Below are 26,477 nucleotides of genomic sequence, written 5' to 3' on the forward strand. Positions count from 1 at the left end.
TCTTCCAACTTTGGCCATCATCAGACATTTCAAAGTGTGCATTCAGTAAAAATGACAGCGCTGAGTATTACAATTGGAAACAAATGTCTAATCAATTCAAATGTTTCCAGTAATTTATTATCGCTGATATTTTTCTTCTTCTAAATTTAAATGGCTGAAATGTCTGGGGAAGCGCTGTACTGAGAATGAATTGTTGCCGTTGTATAATTCCAGATGGAGAAAATTATTTGGCTGCGAAATTGCAGACAAATAATTAATACAATTTAATCCTTTGTGATTCAATTAAAAAGTAAATTCTGCTGTCCAATTTGGTGACACATATCATTTATTTAATGATTTACAAGCATCAAGGTCTAATTCAGTTGGCAGATTTAAAGTATGACCTCGTGATAATAAACCATGCTTATAATAGTTCCCCATTTATAATGAATGCACCTGCAGGAAAGCATTCTCTCGTGTGGATTTCTACCTCCATACTAGCTATCGCATGACGTTAGCCACCCCGCAAATTGCAATCGTACACACTGCAAAACCATCAATCCTCGTCCATTTTTACAATGTACTTTATAGAGCACAATGTACTGTGTAGTGAATACTGTACACATGTACCTGTGTGTGATGGTTTAATTTAGCATTTGACAAGGAGACCTGTGGAAACGCATGTACACATACGTGGCGATGCGTTAATGCTTTCACGTGTTCCTTCAAAGACTCAGTTCAAATTGTCATTGAACCTGTTTTAGCGAACAGGGTCCTGGTAGAGTGAACATTGTTCCAGGTTTACAAGTGGTTCGTCATAACAACCTGTATGTTTCAGGTTTATTGTTTAGGTTGACATTACTTCGCTCACTTTCTTCTTGGTTCACGGCGTGCTCGTTTGATTCATACCATTAATATGCCCTCTGGGATTACTGCGTTATAAACCAAGGCCACCGTCATTTAAATTGTATAACCTGTATGCAAAATATCCCCATGGAATGAATTATACAACTTTGAAACAATGCACCTGTTTCTTAACAGGCACATGGTTTGATTTAACTTTTACTAAATATGATCCATAAAAACAAATGCATATTTTGTAATGCACTTTAAGGGATAAAAACACCAACCAACATTTTGGGTGTGATATACTTAATTATTGCAGAATCAACAAATATTACTTTTGTATTTTTCAAACATTTTTGGCAGTTACATCGATATCATTTTGGTCAGATGATAGACACAATTCATTTAGAAAATATGTGCATGATAAAGTATAGGTAAATATTTCATGGAGTCAACAAATCTGCACTTGAAACACTTCTATTTTATTTGTAAGTGCAGCTATTCTGTACATACTTTCTACATTACTTTATGCAAACACAAACACAACTTATTCGTGCAGTAATAGATTGTATCATCAACCCGTTGAACCTTTCCAAAAGCCGTTAATAACGATTGTTTTTTTCTAATGATTTGATTGATTTACAATAGGACAGCCATGTGCCGTGAAACTCCACTTATATATTAATGTGGATGCTGCACATATGCGAATCAAAGGGGAAACTATTCCTGCCTGAACATTTGAACTCTTGGTGCTTTGTTCAAAAAGCACAAACTGTCTTCTTGAGCAGTGGATTGTGGGGCTTATCTTGGTACTACTACTACTCCACGCAACGCTTTCCCTCTCCTTACCCCATACCCCCACCCCTCCCTCTCCCCACTTGCTCCTCCCCCTTCCTTGCCTATATAACCTCTTACCACGGCAATTCTCTCTCCCACTTCAGCAAAAAAAATACTGCTGTGGTTTTCCCACCTGATGATGATTGCTTGTGTTGCAATCGAAACGTCGTGATTTTATTTATTTTATTTTATACCTACGTGACTTTATCGAAAACTTCAAATCTATATTGGGGCTTATCTTCTTCATGTGTGGCCCATAGTCAGGAGTGGAACATCTACACCACTGTAATGTAAGGTATCCGATTCCCACGGTTGACCACAAACGGTGTGAAGGAAGTTCAACATACATACATATACATATCACTCATCGATGATGTTAGCCGTGGCAGGGAACCTCGGGTTTCCGGGTTCAAAGCGCAGTGCGTGGTCCGCTCCACCACCGCTAAATTATGGAATTTTCGAATATATTACAAAATACCCACTGCAGTATTTCTATAAAACTGGAGCTAAAAACATCAACTATTTTCGTAGTTTTTAAGGATGTTTGTGATATGCATTTTGCAACATTTGTAATTGTGAGGTGAGCGGTGGAGGAGTGGTTAGCTCACTGAACATGGTGCCAACAGTTTGAGTCACAGCCAATGGCCAGTGACATCTCAAACCAACCGGTCTTGGGCTCCCCATCGACCGACCCATACTGACCAGCTGTAGTGTAGCATGGTAAAACAACTACCACGATCGACACGATGTGGGGAGGTCTTTATTCAGCAGTGGATAGAAAATGGCTGCTGTTTGATGACAATTCCTTTCATCTGCTCCCTTTACAAGTGATGTCCTTCACAAGTTTCTCTGCATGGGAGTAATGTAAAAACAAGAACGGCAAAGCAGTTACGTTTAGAGAAAAAAACACGGCAGGTGTTGTGTATTGAATGTAATTTGTGTTAACAAAAAACAGAACACGACCAACGCAACCATTAAGCACGACAGGCTGTGTTTTGTAATTATAAACGAAACTATTTTTTTTATTTTACCAGGTAAGGCCCACTGGGCTATGTAAATATTTTTCAGAAGCGACCTGGTCACAAATGATAGCTCAACAAAGTGACTTATCACGTGGCAATGTGTAGCAGCCAAAAACCATAAACGCATATTTCTAAATGTGGAGGGATCTGGAGAAAGATCCACGTGACGACGGGGAGAGAGACATACAAACTCCAAATATACAACAGGCATCTGGGTCGGGATCGAACCCACGACCTCGTGCATACCAGGCGAGGTAGTTCACATCTCACCACCGCGGCGCCCCTATGTGTGGGTGTGTGTGTTGCTTTGCAGCTGGGACTACGTACATCTTTGGCCGTGGCGGTGGCCTCATCTCGTACACGTGGCCGCCCAATGACCGGCCGAGCACACGCGCGGACAGGCTCGCTGTGGGCTTCAGTACGCGGACCTGGGACGCAGTGCTCGTGAGGGTGGATAGCGCCGCCACGCTCGGAGACTTCATCCAACTCCACATCGTAAGTGCTGTTCATATGTATGTTGAACGTTTTTCGCACCGTACATAACCAACCGTGCTAATCGGAGGATAGATTTGATTAAGCAGGGTGATTGCTTGCCTCAGTTCTATAAACTATAAATATAGGAACAATTTTTTTATCTTACTAAGTAAGGCTCACTGAGCTATATAGCTCTTTTTCATCAGCGACCTGGCCACAAATGATATCTTAAAGTGGATTATCTTGTGGAAATTTACAGCAGTCAATTACTCTTAACGCATGTTTTTAAATTTAGAGGTAAGAGAAAAATCCATGTGAGCACAGGGAGAACATGTAAACTCCAAGTTTACAGGTGTCAGGGTGGCGATCGAACCCATGACCTCCTGCATACTAGGAAAGAGAATTAACATCTCACGGCCGATCTGGCCACCTTTCCCACTTGTTTTAGTTTCCTCCCCGCGCCTCTCTGCGGAAACTGCGTGTTACGAAGCGCTTTGTCTGTATGTCTGTAGCCAACCGCACAAATCGGAGATGCAATTCGTATGAATTATGCATTTTAAATATACAACTTTCTTTTTCGTCTTTTGTTAGGGTTACATATCACATTTAACCTTAGTACTTTTCTACATGCAATTTTATAGATGTGTAGTGACTGTGAATGTCACTGTGTGGTGCCGGCCTTGCCAGGCCATGGCAGATAATATGTTGTCATTATGTGCAGCCCGGTTACTGGGCGTAGTACCAGCCCTAGCGGGGCTTGGGTGAGCGCTGGTCAGCGCAGAGGCACCACGTACAGTGTGCAGTGCGGGCTCCCGGTGAGGGAGCAAGAGAGAGTGTCAGCCAGCCAGGGTTACGTTGGGGCATGATACGCTGGTTGACCTGCCGACACATGACCGGATGAAATTGGAGGGGGCCGCTGGATGGTCACGTGGTATAGAGGAGCTCTCCGGAGCCTTCGGGAAAGAGCTCGAGAGATCTAGAAGGTGGGCGAGGCGAGAGGTGGAGTCAGCCCCAGCCCGGGTCGATATAACGGGGGCCCCCGTGGGGGGCTCAGGAGTTCTTGACTGTTGGTGAGTGAAGATCCACGTCGGGTTGAAGAAGCCTCTAGCCACGGGGTCCGGGACCCAGCTCATGGTCTGGACCGGGATAGCAGGACCGTGTCTAGTTCTGCCGTAGCGTGGTTAGATTGGCGTTCAACACCCGAGTGTAGGTTACGTTATGTTGTGTTGAGTTGATGTAATAAATAGTGTTGCTCCCAAGACAACGTCTGCGACTCAGTTGGACTCACCACTGCTGCTCACATACAATTATTATTATAGGTTGATACTGCGGGTGCACAAAATATTAAATACGTGCCGTCTGCTTCAAAGTTGACATTAACGATACCGTGACGTTATTCGAAGAAGTGTGGGCCATGTTGTGCTGGCGTCATGGTCCAAGTTTGCCACATTTGCAAAATAACTTACAATTACTTAAATGGAAAACATATGGTAATCGTCAGCTCCTACTGTGAAAACTTGGCAAGACCCTCCTGAAAAAGAATCTTTAGACTGAGTGAAACAGTACTTTAACAGTCAGGCTATACAGTTATCCGAGGAGATGCTGCAATTAAGTCAGTTTGTGCGCAGGTGCACGGTGGATTATTGCATTGCAGGATCATGAGAGGTGGTGACGATTTGAGGAGGCCTTCATCCAGCAGTGGATTGACTTTCGGTGATGATAATGATATTACAGATATTGTGCAGAAGTGAGTGGCGTGTGCATTACGAGACTGGCGAGGGATCGTGGCAGTGGATGGTCGCCTTCATCTAACAGTGGATAGATCATGGCTGAGGATGATGATGATGATACAGTTAAATTTTGATTTAAAGCTTTCGTGACTGCAGTAATTCATGTTCTTAGTTTTTTCGGTAAAGTCACGTTGAAGGGAAACAACAAAATAATAAAATATATAAAACAATAAAAAATTCTCACGACGTTTCGACCATAACTCAAACGGTCGTCTTCAGGTTTTGTTTCCCTTCAACGTGACTTTACCGAAAAAACTAAGAAGATGATACAGTTGTTAAATGTTTATTAAGTAAATTAAATCTACAGCACTTCATTGCAGCATAGGTTCGAGACAATACATGTAATTTGCACATGGGTTGTATGTGGCTGTTACTTTTAATGCTGGGTGAACAGTCTTGGGTCAAGCATATCAGGCATGCCTTGCCTCTGGCGTGTCTAGTGAGTTATCTGACAAGGCCATAGCTATCTAAAACACACATCTGCGTGCTTCCTCTCTTCTCATACATCCAAGCAAGAAAATGTGGCTGTGGGCAAAATAACTATTGCCAGATGATTGGAAGCAAGATATGGAGAAAGTCAATATAAATCCACTGAAACATCAACGTTATGAAGTGTATATTGTTTGCATAGATGTGTTGTTTTTCTCTGTGTTTTTTATATTCATGTTTGTAAAGACAATGTATGTTAATACGCCTTATATTTCAATTTGGTTGAAAAATGTTGTGTACCAGCACTTTCATGCATTTCTTGAATTGTGTTTTTTTTGATAAAGGAATGCATTACATATTCTTTGAGAAGTTCATAAATGGTGATGGTTAGTTTGTATTTGTTGAGAGCTGTAGATCTTTTTGAAGATCGGCTGATTCCTCTCTGAACAGGACATTTCTTTCAAAGAGCTTTCCACTCAGACTTTTAACAAAAATATAACACATTGGTCTAATTGTGTGTTGTCATGAAGCCTCCAGCTGAATACGTTCTTAATATATGCGAAGCATTATGCAAAATGTAACACAATTTCAAGCGTAGATTTTTTTGAAGTGCTTTTGGTTTTTTCTTCCTGTTTTCTTGATTAAGGATCTCTTTACTTTTACCAAATGGGTAAAAGTGTGTTCCGGATTCGCAACTGAAGGCGTTAAAATCTTGATTGGGGGTTGATCCAGCCAATCATCATCAATCCGGGCTTGACCAAACGAGTACGCCCTTTTTGGGGAAGTCAACAGTGGTTGTCTTATGGAATGAATCGCTCTTGCCATAGGAATATGGAATTTCCACTACTGGCTCAGGGGCTATAAACAGGAGATGAGCACTGCCTCAACACTTATTTAAACTGGAACTCACTTTGACTTTTAAAGAAACATACAAATTATTATAATTATTTTCAACTGCTATGGGATTTTGTTTTCACATCCTTATGACTCCTGTCCCTGCACACAAGTAAGACATTGTACATCACGTGACAGGGTATAGAACTGGGCAATCTTTCAGCCACGTTTACAGCAACAACTGTCAAGCATGCCCGATTCCTATTGGCACCTGGTAACAATTTATGGCTAGCTTGTGTGTGTGCTCAGTAAAGCCAGGCCCACAAGCAGTACAGATAATAGCTTGCAGGAAAATTCACAGCTGACTGGCAGCCGTGAATAATTTACCCTGCCTGGCTATCACCCACCATTATTTTGTGCAGTTATAAAATGTTATATATATGAAAGACCATGCATCGGTTATTTGAGAGCATTATTCCTGCCCATTGGCACTGAAAGAAAGAGGTGTATTCTTTGCGGGGTTTTTTTTATTAACCTGGAATAAAATCGTTCTCTGCTATAATAAAAAATGTATATATTGTGACATTTAAAATCGGTGTTTTTCGAAAGCATGGTTTGTCCCATTATGCAGGATGAACCAAGTAAATGCATTGCTTTGGTATCTTGACATACTGCCTCATTTTGAGTCATTATGAAGGTGATTGTTTTGGTAAACTGAATTAAGAGCATAGTTAGGTATTCTACAGCGAAGTCACATGTGCCATGCTAAATTAGGCCTATTAAGCTGCTTACTTAGCAAAGACCATGGAGCTTTGAAGGCAGATGTGCTAATGTAAGAGCCTCAAGCAACATACCATACAATTGGTCCCCCTTTCCTCATTTGACCGCAAAGGTGGGAATCAGCCAGTAAAATGCCACCTTGAAATATCACCGACACTGCATCTGGCGATCAACAAACGCGTTTTTGCATGATGTTCGGCATTATTAAATGATGATAGCCATAATTGTAATCACGTGGGCTGTTTATGACAATGAGAACAAAAACAAACATCATTGCTTTTAAACACTGGAATGATGTAAAAACAAAGATTTTTTTTTTACCTGATGGGACTTTGATCAAATCACCAGGAGGCTGCCTATACCCTTAATGAAGCTCATTAGATGCATATTTTAGGCTCATCTCCAGGGCTTGCTGGCCTAGAAGCAGGCTATATAAGGATCACTTTTCCCCATGGAATAGAAAATTTGGGTTAAAAAAATTACACACAATCTGACAGCTGCATTGCAGAACCAAACGGGGAGCTAAATATTAGCAGGGAGGGAGACGAATATCAAATAAATTGTTGAGGCGAACAGCAAAATTCTGGAAATGGAATTTAAATTGTATGGCTCAAATATTTGTAGTGATGGAACGCTGCGGGCATGCTGTTAATGCAGCTGGACGGCCATTTTACAGCAAAGCTATCAGAGATGTGCTGCTTGCCGAGCCACGGTGCACTCGACGTGATCACTGCCACCACTCCATTGTGTCTGGAATTCTGTCTTTAATGCCTATTGCTCTTTTCAGAAGAAGCAACACGGAAGCATCGTGGTCATTCTGTTTTCCACATTCCTAATTGGTAATAATTTAGTGATCTCATTTTTTTCCCCCCCATTGTTTCCCACAGTTATATTACTTTTATAGGTGTTCATTTTGTCCCACTGAGTTTTTTTTTAATTATTTGCCTTCATTCATTAATCACGTGAGTAAAGGCGAAATTATTCTTATTGTTGTAAGCAGACATGAAACTTTTATGTATTGGGAGTGTCCACATCAGGATTTAAGATTATATTAACCAGGCAATAGTGGCATATCACTCTTGAATAAATGAATGTCTAAGACATTATTTTTCTACTATTAATAATTATTAGCATTACTCAAGCAAAAACTATCATAATTACTTTTATTGTCATCATTATCATCAGCCATGTCTGTGTACTGCTGAATTAGTCCCTCCTTGTGACGTTGGCATTCCTCGTGGTCCTGTGGTGCTACAATGAACTCGGGAACGAGTTCACTACCCGATGAAGCTCAGTGCAATTTTTGAGCAAAACGTTATACGTTGATGCCGAAATCAGTCATAAAAGTCTGAAGCCACCGAGAAGATGTATTGGTAAACATATGATGAGTACGTTGGCACATATTAAAACAATAGCTTTTTAAACGTGACAATCTTGTCAGATGATGGAGGATTATTGACAATAATTTTGGAGTAAAAAGACTGTGTGGCCTCACTAAAAAACAAATATGGATCATTGTATTGGCTATGAAAACCCACATATGGCTCTTTAGTTCTTGGAATCGATATGGGCCATTTTTTAAAATGTATTCTTAATGATGATGGTGCATTGTATTTTTTTACGTCTCTTCCTGTACACCACTGCCAACACAGTCCCTTTAAGTTGAATCAATATTAGGTAATATTTCATCGCACATCTACGTGTGCTGTTATTGGACACGTTCCTACACACAAACTTTATGGGGAGGCCAAATTTTTAAGAGGTCAATTCTGAGTCGAGTAAATTGCAGTAAAATGTTACCTTTGAAAAATGTGCTACAGTTAGTCGCTTTTCAAGTGAAATGGTATCTTTGGTTTGCTTTGCAGCAATTTTTTTTCAAATGCCTTTTAAGGGAAAAAAATAACTTTAACACAAGACATTAAAATTGAAAGAAATATATGTATTTTCAGTTGGGCATATCTGTGCATACCTTTATGTCAAAGGCTCCAACATGCAAGTCTGATCTAAAAGATTGTGGAATTCATTAAATTGCTCTAGGATTTTACCCTGCAAAACTCGGTTGAAAAAAACAATTAGATCACATGCTAACACTGTGCAAATACAGATGGCCTCCATGGCAACCCTTACGTATTAATGGTAAAATGTCAATCCACTGCCAGTCCTGGTGATTAACTTGCATTGATAATGGTATCAAATGGGCATAAATTGCCCTTTCCGGCTCCAAACTTATTCCAGAAATTGTTAATAAACTCGCCCTCTCAGGCACCGCAGGTAATGGTTGGGCGTAGAATGACTGACAGGCAATTAATTTTCCATCGCTTATGCATAGTAAACTCTGTTGATGCTGTAAAATATATCTGTGGAGCATATTATGCGAGTGAGTGTTTGCGATATTTTACACAATCAAGAGTCCGTCATTCGATGTTTATGTTTTAACACATCGAATAACTGACAACAATAAAAATTGCCATGGCTTGACACAGCAAAAGCAAAACGATCTTCGTGTAATTTTGTCTTTCAACGTTAATTGGTTGGCCAACCTGAATTACTAAATACAAACACTTTGGTTGTTTCAGTAAAGTCACGTAGGTTCTACCTACGTATTCTTGCAGTCACAAAAGCTTCAAATCAAGATTACAATATACAATATAAATTGTTTAGTTATATTTTCAAACTTTGCTGACTAGTACCAGACTGGTAAATGTAAAATAATTTGCTTTGTCTGTGATACTTTCCAGGAACAATTTGTGAATTTTCAGGAAATGCTGGACATTTTACAAAAAAACTCTTTATCGAAACTAGGTCTCTTTTTGCTCACAAACATACAAGGGAGAATGAGTTAAAGAAAGATAAAAGCAACATGAGTTCATTTTCACAGTTGGATAATTATTAGATAACAATTACAGATGTAATGAAATGCTAAATGGTAGTTCGAAAATATTACAATTATAATTAGCTATATTTAAACATCCTTTCATAGGCTTATACAGTATATTTACCATACAATTGTGCAATTACTTTAATCATTGCCTCATTATTATTCTTACCAAGCTAAGAAATATAGAACTATTTCATACATTAAAAACAAGATCTATTATATTCTTGGTTCTTTCGGTAAAGTCACATAGAAGGGAAACAATAAAATACAGCAAGAACATTTTCTTGCTGTGGTTTTCACAACTGATGATGATTGCTTGTGTTGCAGTCGAAACGTCGTGAGAATTGTATTGTTTTAGATTTTTATTATTTTATTGTTTCCCTTCTACGTGACTTTACCGAAAGAACCAAGAATATGAATCCCTGCAGGCACGAAAGCTTTAAATCAAAAGATCTATATTCTTAGTTTTTTCGGTAAAGTCACGTTGAAGAGAAACAACAAAATAACAAATATATATAAAACAATAAAAAATTCTCACGACGTTTCGACCATAACTCAAACGGTCATCATCAGGTGTGTCGGTTTGCATAAATTTATTTTGAAAACGGCATATTTATTTATATATATAAAAATAACGTTTGCGTCACGCGCAACGATGGCAGTTTGCCAGGACTAGTCCATCTATTTTTTGAAAAGAGGAGGGGGGAGACGAAATTTGTTTTTATGTAAGCTGTCTGAAAGGCACTGTAAGCGTGAACAATCAATCAAGAACTGAAATGATTTATCAAATCTTTCCAATGATTGCTAAGATAGAATCCATCTTCTCGGTTGAAATTGTCTCTGTGTTTGTATATGTGGATAGCCTCATGAACGAATCTCTCATGGAAGCCAGATGGCTTACAAAGAACCTCCGTCTTGGAAAAGTCAATGGCATGTGAGCCTACTGAATTAGAACAATGATCTGCTACGGCCGAGGTGTTGGTCCTACCGTGTTTAAGGTCTGCTTTATGTTCACGAATGCGGTCCGAGATATGGCGTTTAGTTTCTCCAATGTAACTACTACCACAGAGGCAACTTAGTTTGTAGACACCAGGGTATTGTATGTCCGGAATCACATCTTTTACAGACGGAACCAGATCACGGATTTTATGTAATGTGTTGAAACGGACCTGGATCTTGTGTTTATTCAAGATTTTGGAGATCTTTTTTGTGATCCCAGCAATGTAGGGTAAAGTGATGGTTTTGAAAGGCTCCTCAAGAGGGTTCTTCTTCATGGTTTGAGTGATAGCTTTGCGGATTGTATAGTCGGAGTAACCATTAGCCCTAATAGAATACAACAACAAAATTAAAGAATTACTCGACGATGGTAGTTATACAAAAATAAAAAGAGATCCCACCAACAGCCTCGTCACACAAACCAACAAAATAATTTCTGATTCAACCACATTAATTGATCAATCTAAACAGTTTTCGTTGAAACCTTCTGCTGCCAGGCCACCAAGATTATACGGCTTACCAAAAATACATAAAGTTGATACACCTCTTCGTCCCATAGTCTCTAATATCAGCTCCCCCACCTACAAACTAGCTCGTTTTTTGTCTGAAATCCTGCGTCCTTTCACTGGAAAGACCACCTCTGCGGTACAAAATTCTACTCACCTGGTATCAACAATCAAGGGTATTTCCCTGTCCCCAGACGACCTGCTTGTCAGTTTTGATGTAGTTTCCTTATTCACCAAGGTTCCTGTACCTGACACCATTGCAATCATTGAAGACTTGGTTCATCAAGGACTAAACACTGAGGTACCCCCCCTGGTGAGACACTGTTTAACCAATACATACTTCACTTGGAATGGAACTTTCTACAAACAAACTGAGGGCACCCCAATGGGCTCCCCCCTTTCTCCAGTTATAGCTAACATTTTCATGGAGAAATTTGAGACTGACGCCATCCAGACTGCCACTCTGCGCCCAACCTTATGGAAGAGGTACGTGGATGACACTTTTGTCATCTGGCCACATGGCCGGCCTGCTCTAGACAAATTCTTCGACCACATCAATTCCATACACCCAGCCATCAGATTTACCATGGAAGTCGAAATAGATGGCAAGATACCTTTTTTGGATGTCCTAATTAAAAAGAGACCTGATGGTTCAATGAGCCACTCTGTCTACAGGAAAGCTACCCATACGGATGCTTATCTGAAACCGGATTCCCACCACCATCCATCACAGAAGAATTCTCTCATCAAGACTCTGTATCATAGAGCCCAATGCATATCCGACCAGGAACACATAAGCAGTGAACTCAAGCACGTACACCAAGCTCTTAGGGCTAATGGTTACTCCGACTATACAATCCGCAAAGCTATCACTCAAACCATGAAGAAGAACCCTCTTGAGGAGCCTTTCAAAACCATCACTTTACCCTACATTGCTGGGATCACAAAAAAGATCTCCAAAATCTTGAATAAACACAAGATCCAGGTCCGTTTCAACACATTACATAAAATCCGTGATCTGGTTCCGTCTGTAAAAGATGTGATTCCGGACATACAATACCCTGGTGTCTACAAACTAAGTTGCCTCTGTGGTAGTAGTTACATTGGAGAAACTAAACGCCATATCTCGGACCGCATTCGTGAACATAAAGCAGACCTTAAACACGGTAGGACCAACACCTCGGCCGTAGCAGATCATTGTTCTAATTCAGTAGGCTCACATGCCATTGACTTTTCCAAGACGGAGGTTCTTTGTAAGCCATCTGGCTTCCATGAGAGATTCGTTCATGAGGCTATCCACATATACAAACACAGAGACAATTTCAACCGAGAAGATGGATTCTATCTTAGCAATCATTGGAAAGATTTGATAAATCATTTCAGTTCTTGATTGATTGTTCACGCTTACAGTGCCTTTCAGACAGCTTACATAAAAACAAATTTCGTCTCCCCCCTCCTCTTTTCAAAAAATAGATGGACTAGTCCTGGCAAACTGCCATCGTTGCGCGTGACGCAAACGTTATTTTTATATATATAAATAAATATGCCGTTTTCAAAATAAATTTATGCAAACCGACACACCTGATGATGACCGTTTGAGTTATGGTCGAAACGTCGTGAGAATTTTTTATTTTTTATTGTTTTATATATATTTGTTATTTTGTTGTTTCTCTTCAACGTGACTTTACCGAAAAAACTAAGAATATGAATTACTGCAGTCACGAAAGCTTTAAATCAAAATTTAAATCAAAAGATCTATTATGTTTTTGATCACACAATTCGGCCTGATAGCTGCATATAGTTTGGCACTCATTTGTGATTTATTCTGCCAAACCAAGTTGAAATAAATTACTGAACATTCTAATATTGGATTAAATGAATTCCTTAACAGATAACACTTTGGCCTATAGCCCTCCCCCCCACTGCTTCAAACAGCCTTCGTGATTACTGACGCTCTTATTATCCCTGTTCGGCAGTATTTTTGTCCCTTGCTGGACAGGATAATCACTTCTTGTAGATCACTTCCAGATTTCACTTAGGTTTGGAAGGTCTGCTATGAATTTTTTACTCCAATGAAAAATCTTCTCATTTCACCTTGTTACCAGGAGAATCCAATACTGCCTATTTGTTCCGTCTGCCGCCTTTTATTATTAAACCTTTCCATTTTATCTTTTCATTATTATTATTGTTCAATGGTGCGTATTTTCTGGTATGTTAAGTGAACTAGCTTGGTCCTCTATGGCGCAATGATGGATGCTTTCTGGCATGTGAGAGACTGAATTATGCGGTGCTTATCGTTGGTACGAGGACTGACGGAGCAAGGAGATGGACATATGTTTTTGTGTGGGTTTGAAGAGGTGGAGGGTGGTGGTGGTGGAGATGGGTTGTGGGGTGTAAATTAGATGGACTGCAAGTTATTAATGGTTTATTATTTCAACACTGTTGGAGCTCGCTGCCATATCGATTCTGGTGCAAGAAAAAATCATAAATTCTTTAAAGTAATAAATGGAATCATAATTTTTTTTTAAATCGTGTGCTTATCATCCATGATCACGGCTAACAGTTACAGTTTGGCTAACTGTCTCCCACACTCCCAACGTATATTTGTCATGGCAGTGCGATCCAGTGGTTATTGATTTTTCTCTTTGCCACTGATGAAACCCCACATGTAATATCCAGTGCAGGTGTAATAGTTTTGATGTCAGTAATGAAGCACCCCATCAAGAAGAAGTAATTCATAATGATTTACAAAACACAAAACAGAGTTGACATTTTACTTGCTTGAACCTTAAGCGATTTTAACATAGTAACAATACATTACAGTCATTTGAAGAAACGTTATTTTAATTTAATGCCTAATATTTTTTAATGTTCCAGTATTGGGTTAAATTATCATTTTATATATCTTGCGAGGTTTATTATTAAATTAATTCAATATCAGTGACTGGTAATAAATGTGAAATAAACAATGCTGCTTCTGTGAACAGAAAATGCTTAAATTGAAATAATCTGATTTTTACCATCACTGAATATACTTGCATTTGACTTCTCTTGAACTTTGGAACCATATTATTGGTTCTTTCGGTAAAGTCACTTAGAAGGGAAACAAGGAAATAATAAAAATATAAAACAATAAAATTCTCACGACGTTTTCACTGTAACACAAGCCATCATCAGATGTGAAAACCCACAGCAAGAAAATTTTCTTTCAAAAAATTTTCTTGCTGTGGTTTTTACACCTGATGATGATTGCTTGTGTCACAGTGGAAACGTCGTGAGAATTGTATTGTTTCATATTTTTATTATTTTATTCTACGTGACTTTACTGAAAGAACCAAGAATATGAATCACTGCAGTCACGAAAGCTTTAAATCAAAATTTTGGAACCATGTTATTTTTGGGTAAATGTTATACATTTAAGACATGTTCGTCATATTTAGAAATGCTCAGAACATGTATATGTCTTAATCATGACCAATTATAAATCTTCTTCTTCCATTGTATGGCAAGGTAAGATTTGCTACATTGTACATCGAGGTTATTAAGCCATTTATTAGCTTCTTTGGAGGGTTGCTGGGTGATTTATTAAACATACTTATTTGTGGGTATTTTGAACAGCTACTTTAACTCATAATTAATTTTAAATATATTGTTAAACTACCAATTGTTGAGAATGATGGGGAAAAAGTTATTCACAAACATGCTTTAAAGGAGGTGTTTGTGTTTATAAAAAAAAGTAAGATCTTCTTTCTTTATTTCTTTTTTTGCCCCATTAGAGCATCTGTTAGTTTTCCGCTTGACTTGCAATGGCAGGTAATAGGGGAGCAGGGAGAGTGATGAATGTTTTATGACAGCATGCCATCATCCACAGCTAATGAGGTTTGCTGCCGCCGTCCTCATTGACAGCTTGGTTGATAAACCAGGCACGGACCCCGAAAGTCTCTAAGGATGATCGTCTAATCTGCAGTTATACTTGCTTATTCCGAAATGCATTAAATTGCTACTTTTTTCTCCAAACCGATACATGCATCCGCAAGGTTATCATTTAAAACTGGCAAATGATCGCTTTACTCATTTTTAAGTTGAATGGCAAAATGCGCATAGCATGACAGGTGTGTTATTCCAATTAAATAATTGTATTCAAGCTTGGCATTTAACAATATACTAAGCAGATCATACCACACGTAAGAATCATCACACTATATAATGTAAAGTACACATTTGCATCATGCAATAGCATTCATGGTGCACATTCGATCGATATTGTTTCTGTTAATGTCAATAATACATTAACTGTTAATGTTCCACAATCATTTATATACATGCACTAATGTGTATTTACGTAAACAAACAAAACACCGTGCATGGATCAATGCTGTGTGCCTGGAATAAAAATACTGTCATGCAAAATGCTCGACAGGTATTTGCCAAAGAGTAAACATCTTATTTCAGAAGCAGAATGACGTGACACTATCAATGTCATTGGCCATAATGATCACCTGACCTCTTCAAATTGACCCTTACAATTGCATTGCAGGAATGCTGCAAATCATTCTCCCTCACACCAAATCTTTAGTTTCAGGAACATTATCTAATGTATTATTCACATTAATTAACAGGTCAGTGTGATGCTGACAAATAGAAGCTCCAATTCTTATGATAGTGGGTTGGTCTTTAATTGTGATTATTTAAGACATTGTTTTTTGAGTCATGCAATAATAAATGTTTACAGCTCCAGCTTTAGATCGTATGAATAAATGTGTTTAATTTAAAGTTTAGAAAACCATAACAGTTTAAATTGCATTATTAATTATGTTAAGCCCTTTATCATTCCATTGCTAGATAAAGGCCTCCTTATGCCATATCAGGCATTGAGGTTTTTAAGCCATACTTCACACTGGTTAGTTTTGGTTCAGTAAGGAGGGGCCAGCACCAGTTAACATATCACTCACCACTAGTATTCGAAGTAGCTGGATATTTTATTCAAAATGCCAGGTTCCTGGGTTTTTAATGCAGTGCGCCACTGCTCCCATTCACGTTTAAAAAAAAAAAAACTTCAATATTTGGCTCTATAGAAAAATCAACAACATAGTAGGAGTACATCAAACACATAAAATGTTCTTAATACGTGCATATGTTTAATATACTAAAGAAAGGAACATCGTGTTTTGAGCTAAATATGCCGGGAACATTTTTTGTGATAATGCGTAGGCAGCTGTGCATGAGCACAAATCAACAAAAACTCAAGACACGCGTCAAAACCAACAGTGCCTTACAAGGGAAAACAATATAATCAAAAGACGAAGTTTAGTGAAATGGCCCTTCTTCATAGGAAATTAAAAAGTGCCACTGCTGTTCCTATGCAGAAGGATAATTGCTCTGAAACGTTATTTTTGTATTTATACTTGGGGCAGTATCAATGACAAATGCAAGACCACTGGGTTCACAGTGCAGTGCGCTAACCACTGCATCACCGCTGCCCTCTGATTTTTTTATTTTGCCCATTACCGTTTTGGATAGGTTAGATTGTAGCTCGTAAAGGAAGTATAACATTACCAATTCAATTTGTCCGTCAGCAAAAATTTAACAATTTGAATTCCATGAGTTCTACTCCCGTTTGAGGTCAACTTAACTTCCTGGAATGCTCTTCCGATATTCGGACGCCACTGGAGCTATGCACTTTTAAATATGGATTGAAAACTTAATTTCTTAGAACTGATATTTGTGTTTAGTTTGTTCTTCCCCCACACATCTGTTTAATATGGTTGGCGACGTATGGTGCGAAAGAAGTTACACGTGATGATGGTGATGCTGCTTATATCCCATTTGTCATGTGCAGGTCAAAAGTGAACATTTACAGTACTTGCCTATAAATACTAAAACAGAGAAATGGATTGCAGTGACATTTCCTGCTTTAGAAAGCACCAGTAGCGCTGCCATTTATTGTGGTCGAAGGCAGTGCTGGTGACTGCCCGTCATTTGCAATCAATTGAGAGTTTGAATTGGGCAGTCAATATAGAGGAGTCTGCGTTAATGTTAATTTTGGGAGGTGATCGCCATGGGAAAAAAATCCGACTTCAAAACTTGGCATGCTGTCCTCATGTACACTCTAAGAAAATGGGTCTCAAATGGTGGTGAATTCAATACAAAAGACATATTTTAGTCAAATTACTTAAATGCATTTCCGGTACACTCAAATACTTTACGTCTGTTGGGAAAAACACAATAAAACACGAGTGTACAAAGGGGAAAATTAGAATTAGCATCTTTAAACTTGTTTAAGGGGAGATTAAAGATATTTTGTATGACAACGAAATGCAGTAAAATGTCACGTTTTCATACATAAGCAGTGGACACTTTATTTGTCTTTTTGGATAATTATGCTATTGGCATCATATCATGAGATGAAGAATCTACGAGGAACTATCGCAGGGCAGTGTATCACCCCGTGTTAGAGAACAGTCTGTGCAAGGAGACTTCACGAAGCAGCACTCTTCTACATGCCCTGCTACAGAGCGCAATGCTTATCGCATTACACTAAAATTGATTATAAATTACCTGTTTTATTTTTCAGAGCTGGAATTTTTGCCATAATAATTTGAGAACCAAATTTAATCATGATGTGTGTTTTTTTCAGTCAGATTGGGCTGCGACCATCAACCTGCTTTGATCACTGGTGGCCGCCAGGATTCAAATGCTGAATCGCAGCCGTGCTGGCTCAGCGCCCTAGCCTCTGAACAACCTGACCACCTCTAAATAGTTTACAATTTTCAGCAGAGGGTTTTTACTTTCTTTAAAGCATTTAATGGGAGTCGAATTGCCTCATTTGATGTTAGGGCTTGTGACAGTGCATACATACTAAAATAAGTTATAACCCAGTATTTAAACATATTTTTTCTGTTTTTTTTCTCTTCTGAAAACACGATACAATAAAATATGATATAAATGTTGCACTCATTTGCTATTTCAGAAACATGACTGTACCTCTGGTAGTTCGAAAAACCTTATATTGGTTGGTCCTAGTAAGACGGCAGAGAAAAGTGAAAACACCCAGCTTTCTTGGGCACACATGCACAGGTTGTGCATTGCGTTTAGCAAAGTCAAACGACTGCAGAGAGGACATTGCTGTTTCAAGCACGAGTCACACTCGTATGTAACACTGAATGACTTGTGCTTAAAGAGTTCATGAAACGGTATTTATCAAACCCCTTCAAAACAGCATTGTATTGATTATATATTTTTTATTTGTGATTGAGCATTGATTTATAAAATGTTGAATGTGTTTAAAGCACTTTAAAACAGCCATTGCCTGTGAAAAATGACTGCGATAAAGCACATTACTGTTTATAATTCAACATTTCATTGTCACCGTTTTGTTATTCTGAGTCATTGTGCTTTTGTGGATTTGTTTCACTTCAGTAGCTACAATTTTGGAAAAATGTCACGTCTTTATTATATCATTGGCATTTTTTCACAAGAGTCATTAGTCATTCATGAAATGTGCAAAATTCCAAAACGTTTGTGCTTCATGTTTTTTTGTGCTTATACAACACAATACTAGATGAGGATTTTTTTTCACGAAGAACAACATTTAGAAAAAACATATTTATATGGCGTATGTAAATGCCTACAAAATCATGCTTTCATTAATAACTAAAATGTTGGTTTAAATTATTAACTAATGACGGTGATAAATTACACTTTTCAATCTACTGATTGATGAAGACCTCCCCAGCTTTTGTGGAAGAGGTTCCAATGGATTTTTTTCTGGCACCTGCCATATAAATGTGAAATTTCCATGACTATTACAGCCACCTGTGAATTGAGTACTGCCAAATGCATGTTGTAGCATGAAGGTACTTTGTCTTGTGTAAGCTGCGATACCATGTCTCACGTGGACAAGCGTGTTATGCTTGTATATTCTACTACTACATGAACTCACATTACGGGATCAATCAACACCACTCTGGTTGGAATGTTTATAACCACATTTGTTGGGAACTACTAGCTAATGGCCATTGTTTTGCCAAGAAATCCCACCAAAATGTATTTTCGAATTAACATCTGGCTCACAGTTATGAGCTGATGCTGTGAGTGGCATTGCCACTAAAGCGGGTGTTGCTCTGTCGAGCTGCAGCTGTATGAACACCCGAGAGAAATCCGCACATCTTCCATTGCTTCCTCCGTGCACGCTCGAAGTCCTGCCCACTCTCATCTGGATGGATGTCCTGTGGCAGTGACGTGGTCGAGTGATAGCGTGTTTGTCGCTCCTTGCAGAGCTTCACGGCTCAAGACCAGTGGCCATCCTGGCTCATACTGCGTGTGTATGAATCTTATATTCTTAGAAACAATTGTTTCCCTTCTACGTGGTGACTTTACCGAAAGAACCAAGAATATAAATCCCTGCAGTCACGAAAGCTTTAAATCAAAATGTATGAATCTTACAAATCGGCGCAGCGTACTTGATAGTGGACCTTAATGATCACGTGACGTTATTAGAAAGAGAGTAGACCACGTGTGCCAGCATCATAGTTTGGATTATCCAGATTTTTTTTTTACACGCAAACATTTATTTCGATTGGGTAAAAAGAAAACCGAAAGCAACATCGCTTAATAGCGGACAATATTCATCCGTGAAACAGAGCATCTTCATAACGGCCTTGCAAGTGGGTGTAAGAATGGTGCTAATACCAAATCTAACAATTATTTTAAGTTGCGCCAGGGCATGATGGCGCGACACCAGACGGGAGCACACGCACAGCGTGGCGGTGCCACCATACGGCCAAGTGACCCACATGGGCAGCCACCACCCTCTGTGCGCTGCTCTTCCGCTCGCTCAGTCCCATAATGATGCAACGTTACCACCGTTTGCCACGGCTGTGGGAGCTGCCCTGCTGTGCCATCGCTGAGGCCGCTAGGGAGGAGGAGGAGGAGAACGTGAGCAGTAAACACAGCCACCTGCAAAGCATTGCTTTGCATTGTAAAGCAATTGCTGGAATGGAATGCTTTGCAGCCGTGCTATCTCCGCGGCCAATTGCAAACGGGTTTGGCGTCACCGCCTCGCCAGCGAGGGGAAATAGCCTTGCCGACTGCTGTGTTCTGCAAAAAATAGCATACAGTATTTCTATTTGGCACAGATGTGATATTGCATCTCAGGCGCACTCATTGTACCATGTTGTCGACTTGTTAGAATTAGCTGTTGCTATCGGCCCACTATGATGACACAAGACTGTGCTCCTACTTAGGGACGTTAAGATTGTGTTTGGTAAATCAATATTATTATTTTACTCAGCTTAAGTGTGCAATGCAAACAAGGTTATCAATGGAACACATTTGTGACATTGTGTAATGTCAGGCAAGAGACTTTAGGCTGGCACACATGATAATGCACCCCTCACTGGCTTATAATTGTGAATCCTGCCTTGCTGTTTGGTAAAAGGGGGGATACATTTTGGTATTTCACATTTATGATAGCAAAAGTAAATTTATACGTGAATTAATATTTTCCCGATTTGTAATATGCACAGTATTCACTCACTTTTTAAGAGAGAGAATGACTTGGAGGCATGAGGAACCACAGACAAGTGGGAAGGTGACCAGGTGGTGAGCTGGCATCAACAATTGCTCAAGCCCTGCATTGCTCTATATATATGTATTTATGTTATCAGCCAATTAATGAGTATTTATGCACGGGAGGAAACTGGAGCACGCGGAGAAAAGCTCTGCGTGCAAGGGGACAAACACTCTCCGATACAGATGGAAACATGGAGTCCACGTTTGTTGTACCACTTCATTGTCACATCACGTACTCAAACTAAGCTATTCCGTTTTCCCAATTATTTGATGATTTCGCGTTGACAGTGGTGTAAAAGCACACAAATCAGAATATAACAAATAGACTCAACACAATTTAGGCAATGGCTGTTTTTCACAGGATGTGCTGTTATGTTCTTTGAAAAGCGTCTTTGCCCAATACATTACCTATTATATATTTTTATTTGAAGGCATTGTTATTGACACGTGTGTTGAGTTTTATTTTGTTATATTCGGTAGGCTTTCATAAGGCACTTTAAACAATAAAACTACATAATGCTGCAGTAACTTAAAAAAAAAATCTGTTTTAAATAAGAGATACATTTTATTAAGTGGCAAATATTAGTGTGAAATAAATTTAATACATGTGTCAATTATATGTATGTGTTTTAATTTGTTCTGCATTTCTTTTAGTATTTGTTTAATATACACTAGCTGCAGAATTTATATTTGAATTTAGTTAAACTATACAATAGTGGTAATGAACATCTCAAGTGCCATTCACGAACTAATCCCTTATAATAAACCTGTCACAATTACGTGTCTTGAAGCTATGTTTCTAATCCAGTGCAAGCATGGATTGCAAGCGTTGATAATTCAAAGTTTTATACACAAGAATTACAACTGGAGCAAATACGGTCATTAATACCGACCCTATTTATATATTATCCCTCCTATCATTTAATTTCCTCAGGGACGTGGCCAAAGTGACCGTGTTGAATATTGGGCCACTTTGAATTCTGTGTGCATGCAGCCTCAGCAACATCGAGACCCATTTACAGACACACCAGATGGCAGGCACAGCTGATGGCACGGTGCAAATATGCAGTAAGGGCATCACAACAGATTAAAGGAAATGTTTCTCATGTTGCAAAATGATAACCTGACAACAGTCGTCGAGTGACGGTGCAGTGGGTAGTAAGCACACCGCAAGATTAACCTGGTGACCTGAGTTCGGTTCCCGGCCAGCATTGTCAAACAGCCATGTGGACCAGGATGGTGAAGTATGGGGAAACAACCTCAATTACAGACTCGGTGTAGGGAGGCTTTCAATCAACAGTGGATTGACAAAGCGGCTGTACAATTTTAGCTATGATTACAACAATGGCTAGAGGTTTTGAAACTTTAGAGGTGTGTGTTTGTCTTTTACTATAAAAGGAAATAATACATTTAGAGAAGACAGTGCAATACAATTTGCACTGAAATATGCATTGTATTGTATGGATATCGTTTAATAATGTAATTGATGTTTTAAAAATAATGCAATTTACCCCAAAATGAGGAAACTATTGTATATGGATTAAAATGACCATTGTGAAAACCTCACATTTTATTTTGCTGCTAATGGATAATAAATCCTGAAAACAAAATTACCAGGCTAACTTACTCATGCGATGAGAGTGTATACATGGGACAAACAAGCACTGCCAATTCTTGTTTTATTCTTATCTAAGGGTGCATACATAAATACGATGTCCCAACAGTGGGCCTTCTCATAAATACACCCTCGTCTGTGCGCTGGGTTCTGTTGAATTATTTTATGCAGTCACAGCTGAAGTGGTGCATTTACACGAAATTCAAGCCAACATCATTCGCTTAAAATTTGGCAAGATGTTCTCCACAAACATATGAGCCATCAAAGCAAGCATACGGGAGACAAACGTTTACAAGGGCCAGCTGCAATGCGTAGTATCGTCTTTTCATTAGTTCAGAGCAGAGCACAGAGAACCCTTAAGCAAGGCATATTGATCATTGAAGGTGGTGTGATTGGTAACAATAACTGGAATCATGTTCAAGGCTCACAATCTCTGTTTTGGTGGATCTTCGTAAATTGCTATAATTTTAATTTCAATTTGGTATGGCTTTTTAAACATGCAACTTCTACACGGGCATCTGACAAAATTACACACAAGGAGTGTCATTATATTGAGCATTGATGCAGATGCTAATGATCATGCTCTCAACTCGTATGGGTATAGTTGTTCACCATCTAGAAATATGCATCGGGCTGTTTAGTGTTAGACTGCATTGCCAATATTTAAGAGGTTCTACATGGATAGGCGTAACAATCTCGATCTTGAAATCTAGTATAGTGGAAATATTGTAATTATAGAAGAAGAAGCATTGTGCTTCATAACTATATACACGACTATGAAAGGTAAATGTTACCTGGAAAACGTGATGTGAATATCCCACTGTACATTCAATGAATATGAGTATAAACATATTATGAACATATTCTTCTAAATTTGAGCCTTAGTCCTTAGAATGTGGCATGTAAATTGAACAAATTATTTTCAATAAATATATATAATCTTCTTCCTGCCATAGCATCTGTCACATAATCTCACTACTTTATTTAATTAGCTGTTTATCAAGCTGTATATATACAAAAATGAAATGGCCTAGCCATTAAGTGGCACTGGGCTAAGTGTTGGCAATGACGTTCATAACGGCAATGGCTTTAAAATACCAAACGTTGAAAATTAAAGTCAACGACTTTGAAAAAAATGTATACAGATTTTTCAGTACAAATGAAAGGTTGGTTACTTTAGCAATAATTTCGTCACATCTGAAATGACAGTTAATATTCACGAGTTATTTTTACCTCTGTCCTAACCATATCAATGTTAATTATTTCAAACATTAAATCCTGGTATAAATTGCAGCGTAGCAATATAAATACACATATATAGATATGCATACAGCATTCATATTGGCTGGTGCCGTGGCAGAGTGCCCAACTCTGAACTCACAGAAGTCTGTGAGTTCAAAAGACTCCCATCAGTGGACACAAGCCATCATTCCTCTGGGGTCACCACTTTCTTGAAAATCAAGTCTTATCGTTATTATTTGGGGAAACCGATCCCTGGCATAGTAATGTGGAATTTTAGCTCATGACTTATCAATTTTATTGGCGGTGGGAACCCCCCATGGGGTTTCAATTGTATTTACGTATTAATGCAAATATTGAAAGTTTCAGGATGAAGTTGTGGTGCAGTGGTTATCATGCTGAGTAACAATTGCCAACCACGAATAACATCAGTCGTGTGTGATATCTAAACCGGTTCTAGGTCCTCATTTCACCAACCCACATTGACCAGCATCGAGAAGCATGGTCAAAAAAACCCCATGGTTGAATGACCTGACGTGAGGTCCCTTTCACCTAACAGTGGTTTGACAGCGGACTGTAAATTGTGATTCAGTTGTATTATAACGTTTCACTTATTGTTCACGCAATGCTGTTATTTGACCCGTCGATGTTTTTCTGTGCAGGAACATGGCAAAATCGGAGTCAAATTTAATGTTGGCACAGATGACATTGCCGTCGAAGAGGCAAATTCGTTGGTGAATGACGGCAAGTATCATGTGGTGCGGTTCTCTCGGAGCGGTGGAAATGCCACGCTACAGCTCGACAACCTCCCAGTGAATGAGCGCTTCCCTTCAGGTGAGTGCCCCCCTCTAGCCCTGAGTGCCAGGGTAGGATGTAGTCGATTGCCAATGCTTTTGAACCGCTGATTATTTTGTATTGACAAATGTGATGTGTGCTGTGTGACATGAGGAAATGAAGATCCGTATGTTATTCTGTTGATTGTTTTTGTTGGTATTTTTGTTAATATTGATGTCTTAATATATGCGAGTTATATTAGTAAACATATGCTAAGAAAATATTGATACTCAGTTGACAGTGTTGCAAATAACAAAAACTCAACATATCCATAACACTTCCCTAAAGCGGACAACATATTTATTATCGGCCACGATTTGGGCAATGTCCCTTCTTCAAAGCAATGGCTATGCTTTTGCCATAAATAAGAGCTGTTGCCTGAACTGTCAACAATCAAACAGTTATTTATTTCATGATGTGTGTGCATGTAAGATATCAGGATAATTTTTGTCTTTCCAACTAAGCAGTCGTAGTTATTATACTAATAATTATAATTCTAAATAAAGAGATTAGTGGCATAGCACTGTGCTAATAACCGAGCCACCAGAGTTCAATTCCCAGCCATGTGCCCTCACCATCCCTTCACCAACCTGCACTAAACAGTGTGCCAACGTATCGCCAAACAACCCCCATAACCAACACGGCACGAGGAGGCCTTCATCCAGCAGTGGAAAGACAAAGGCCTGTACATTATGCTTTAAATTATTACTTATATTGTACGAATGTCGCAAATACATTTGTAAATGTTTGCGTGAATGTCATTTTTCATTATTTTTGAATAACTGCTTTTCTGCCTTACAAATAAAAATTGTTAATTTTGTATTTCAATATTCATTTGTAGAAATAAAAATTGTAAGGGGAAATTTAGATAATCAGCTTGAACAGGTGGATTGGGTGGAAAATTTTTGCACAAAGTTTCAGTGCTAAACATATTTCATTAATTGACATTATTTCTTACATTTTCATTTATATGAGGTCGCTGTAAAATCTGAAAGGATGACCAATATTCATTTGTTATACTCAATCTAAGTGACCATTTTACTCGAATGAGTAGCCAATTTCACACCTGTTTATGTCTAGGCATTTGTCACCCACAATAAATGTTCGGCCTTTGAAATTTACATAGAAATTAATCCTGGTCTTCCAAAGTCAATGAGTTAAACTATGCTTTGTTTTCAAAGGGGAATTCAATTGCTTGAATACATATTAATGTCACCCTTGCTTTTATTCCGTGCTGTGAACAATAAAGTAGCAGTCGACCTTTAAATGGGTCTACACGTTGATTCTAAGGCCATCACTGCTTTTGTAAATGGACACGAGCTGAAGAGATTTACAATTTTTATTATCCACATACATGATGGAATATTCATTTAGTCAAGGATAATCAAGGAAAGTGAGAAGTCTGCCTTGGGCAACCTTGTGTTAAATTCATCTTAGGAAATTGGGTACAAGTCACGAATGTTACTCATTTTATGCTCTCATATTTTTTAATGCATCCCTATCTAGGACACAGTGGTATGGTGATGTGGTGTAATGGTTCGTCACCCATTCGATTTGATCCCTCACGCATCACCTTTGTCCACCCTGCAGTATAAATTTGTTCACCACATGTCGTGTATGATGGGATAAAGTGTGCGTACTCCCACCTCTTCCTAGATGTCTGTCCAGCATGAAACAGTAGGCCAAATACCCTCTAGAGAGGCTCTCTTGAGCTCCCTGTAGTGGAGGCCCGTCTTAGCAGCTGTGTCATGACCAAGTAATTTCAGGACTGCACCTTTATCTATCACACAAGCATAAAGCAGGACGCCTTGAAACAGCAGATATGTAATATTTAACGTAAGCCAT

The 26,477-nt window shown here is 38.8% G+C and overlaps 1 protein-coding gene across 49 annotated transcripts in view; it reads left to right on the plus strand.

Annotated features, from left to right (window-relative positions):
- The window catches only part of LOC116939524 (neurexin-1-like), a 297,761-nt gene that overhangs the window by 223,258 nt on the left and 48,026 nt on the right, over positions 1 to 26,477 (plus strand). For all 49 annotated transcript variants that reach the window (XR_004402416.2, XR_004402417.2, XR_012941093.1 and 46 more), the window contains 2 exons: positions 2,998 to 3,179; positions 24,461 to 24,632. Coding sequence is in view for 45 of the 49 variants with exons in the window: in XM_032948001.2 (XP_032803892.1) it covers positions 2,998 to 3,179; positions 24,461 to 24,632 (354 nt within the window). In the remaining 4 variants the exon portion in view is untranslated. The remainder of the gene's footprint in view (positions 1 to 2,997; positions 3,180 to 24,460; positions 24,633 to 26,477) is intronic.

Source organism: Petromyzon marinus, chromosome 6 (genome assembly GCF_048934315.1).
Source record: "Petromyzon marinus isolate PM22_M1 ecotype Great Lakes invasive population chromosome 6, UKy_Petmar_22M1.pri1.0, whole genome shotgun sequence".
NCBI lineage: Eukaryota > Metazoa > Chordata > Hyperoartia > Petromyzontiformes > Petromyzontidae > Petromyzon > Petromyzon marinus.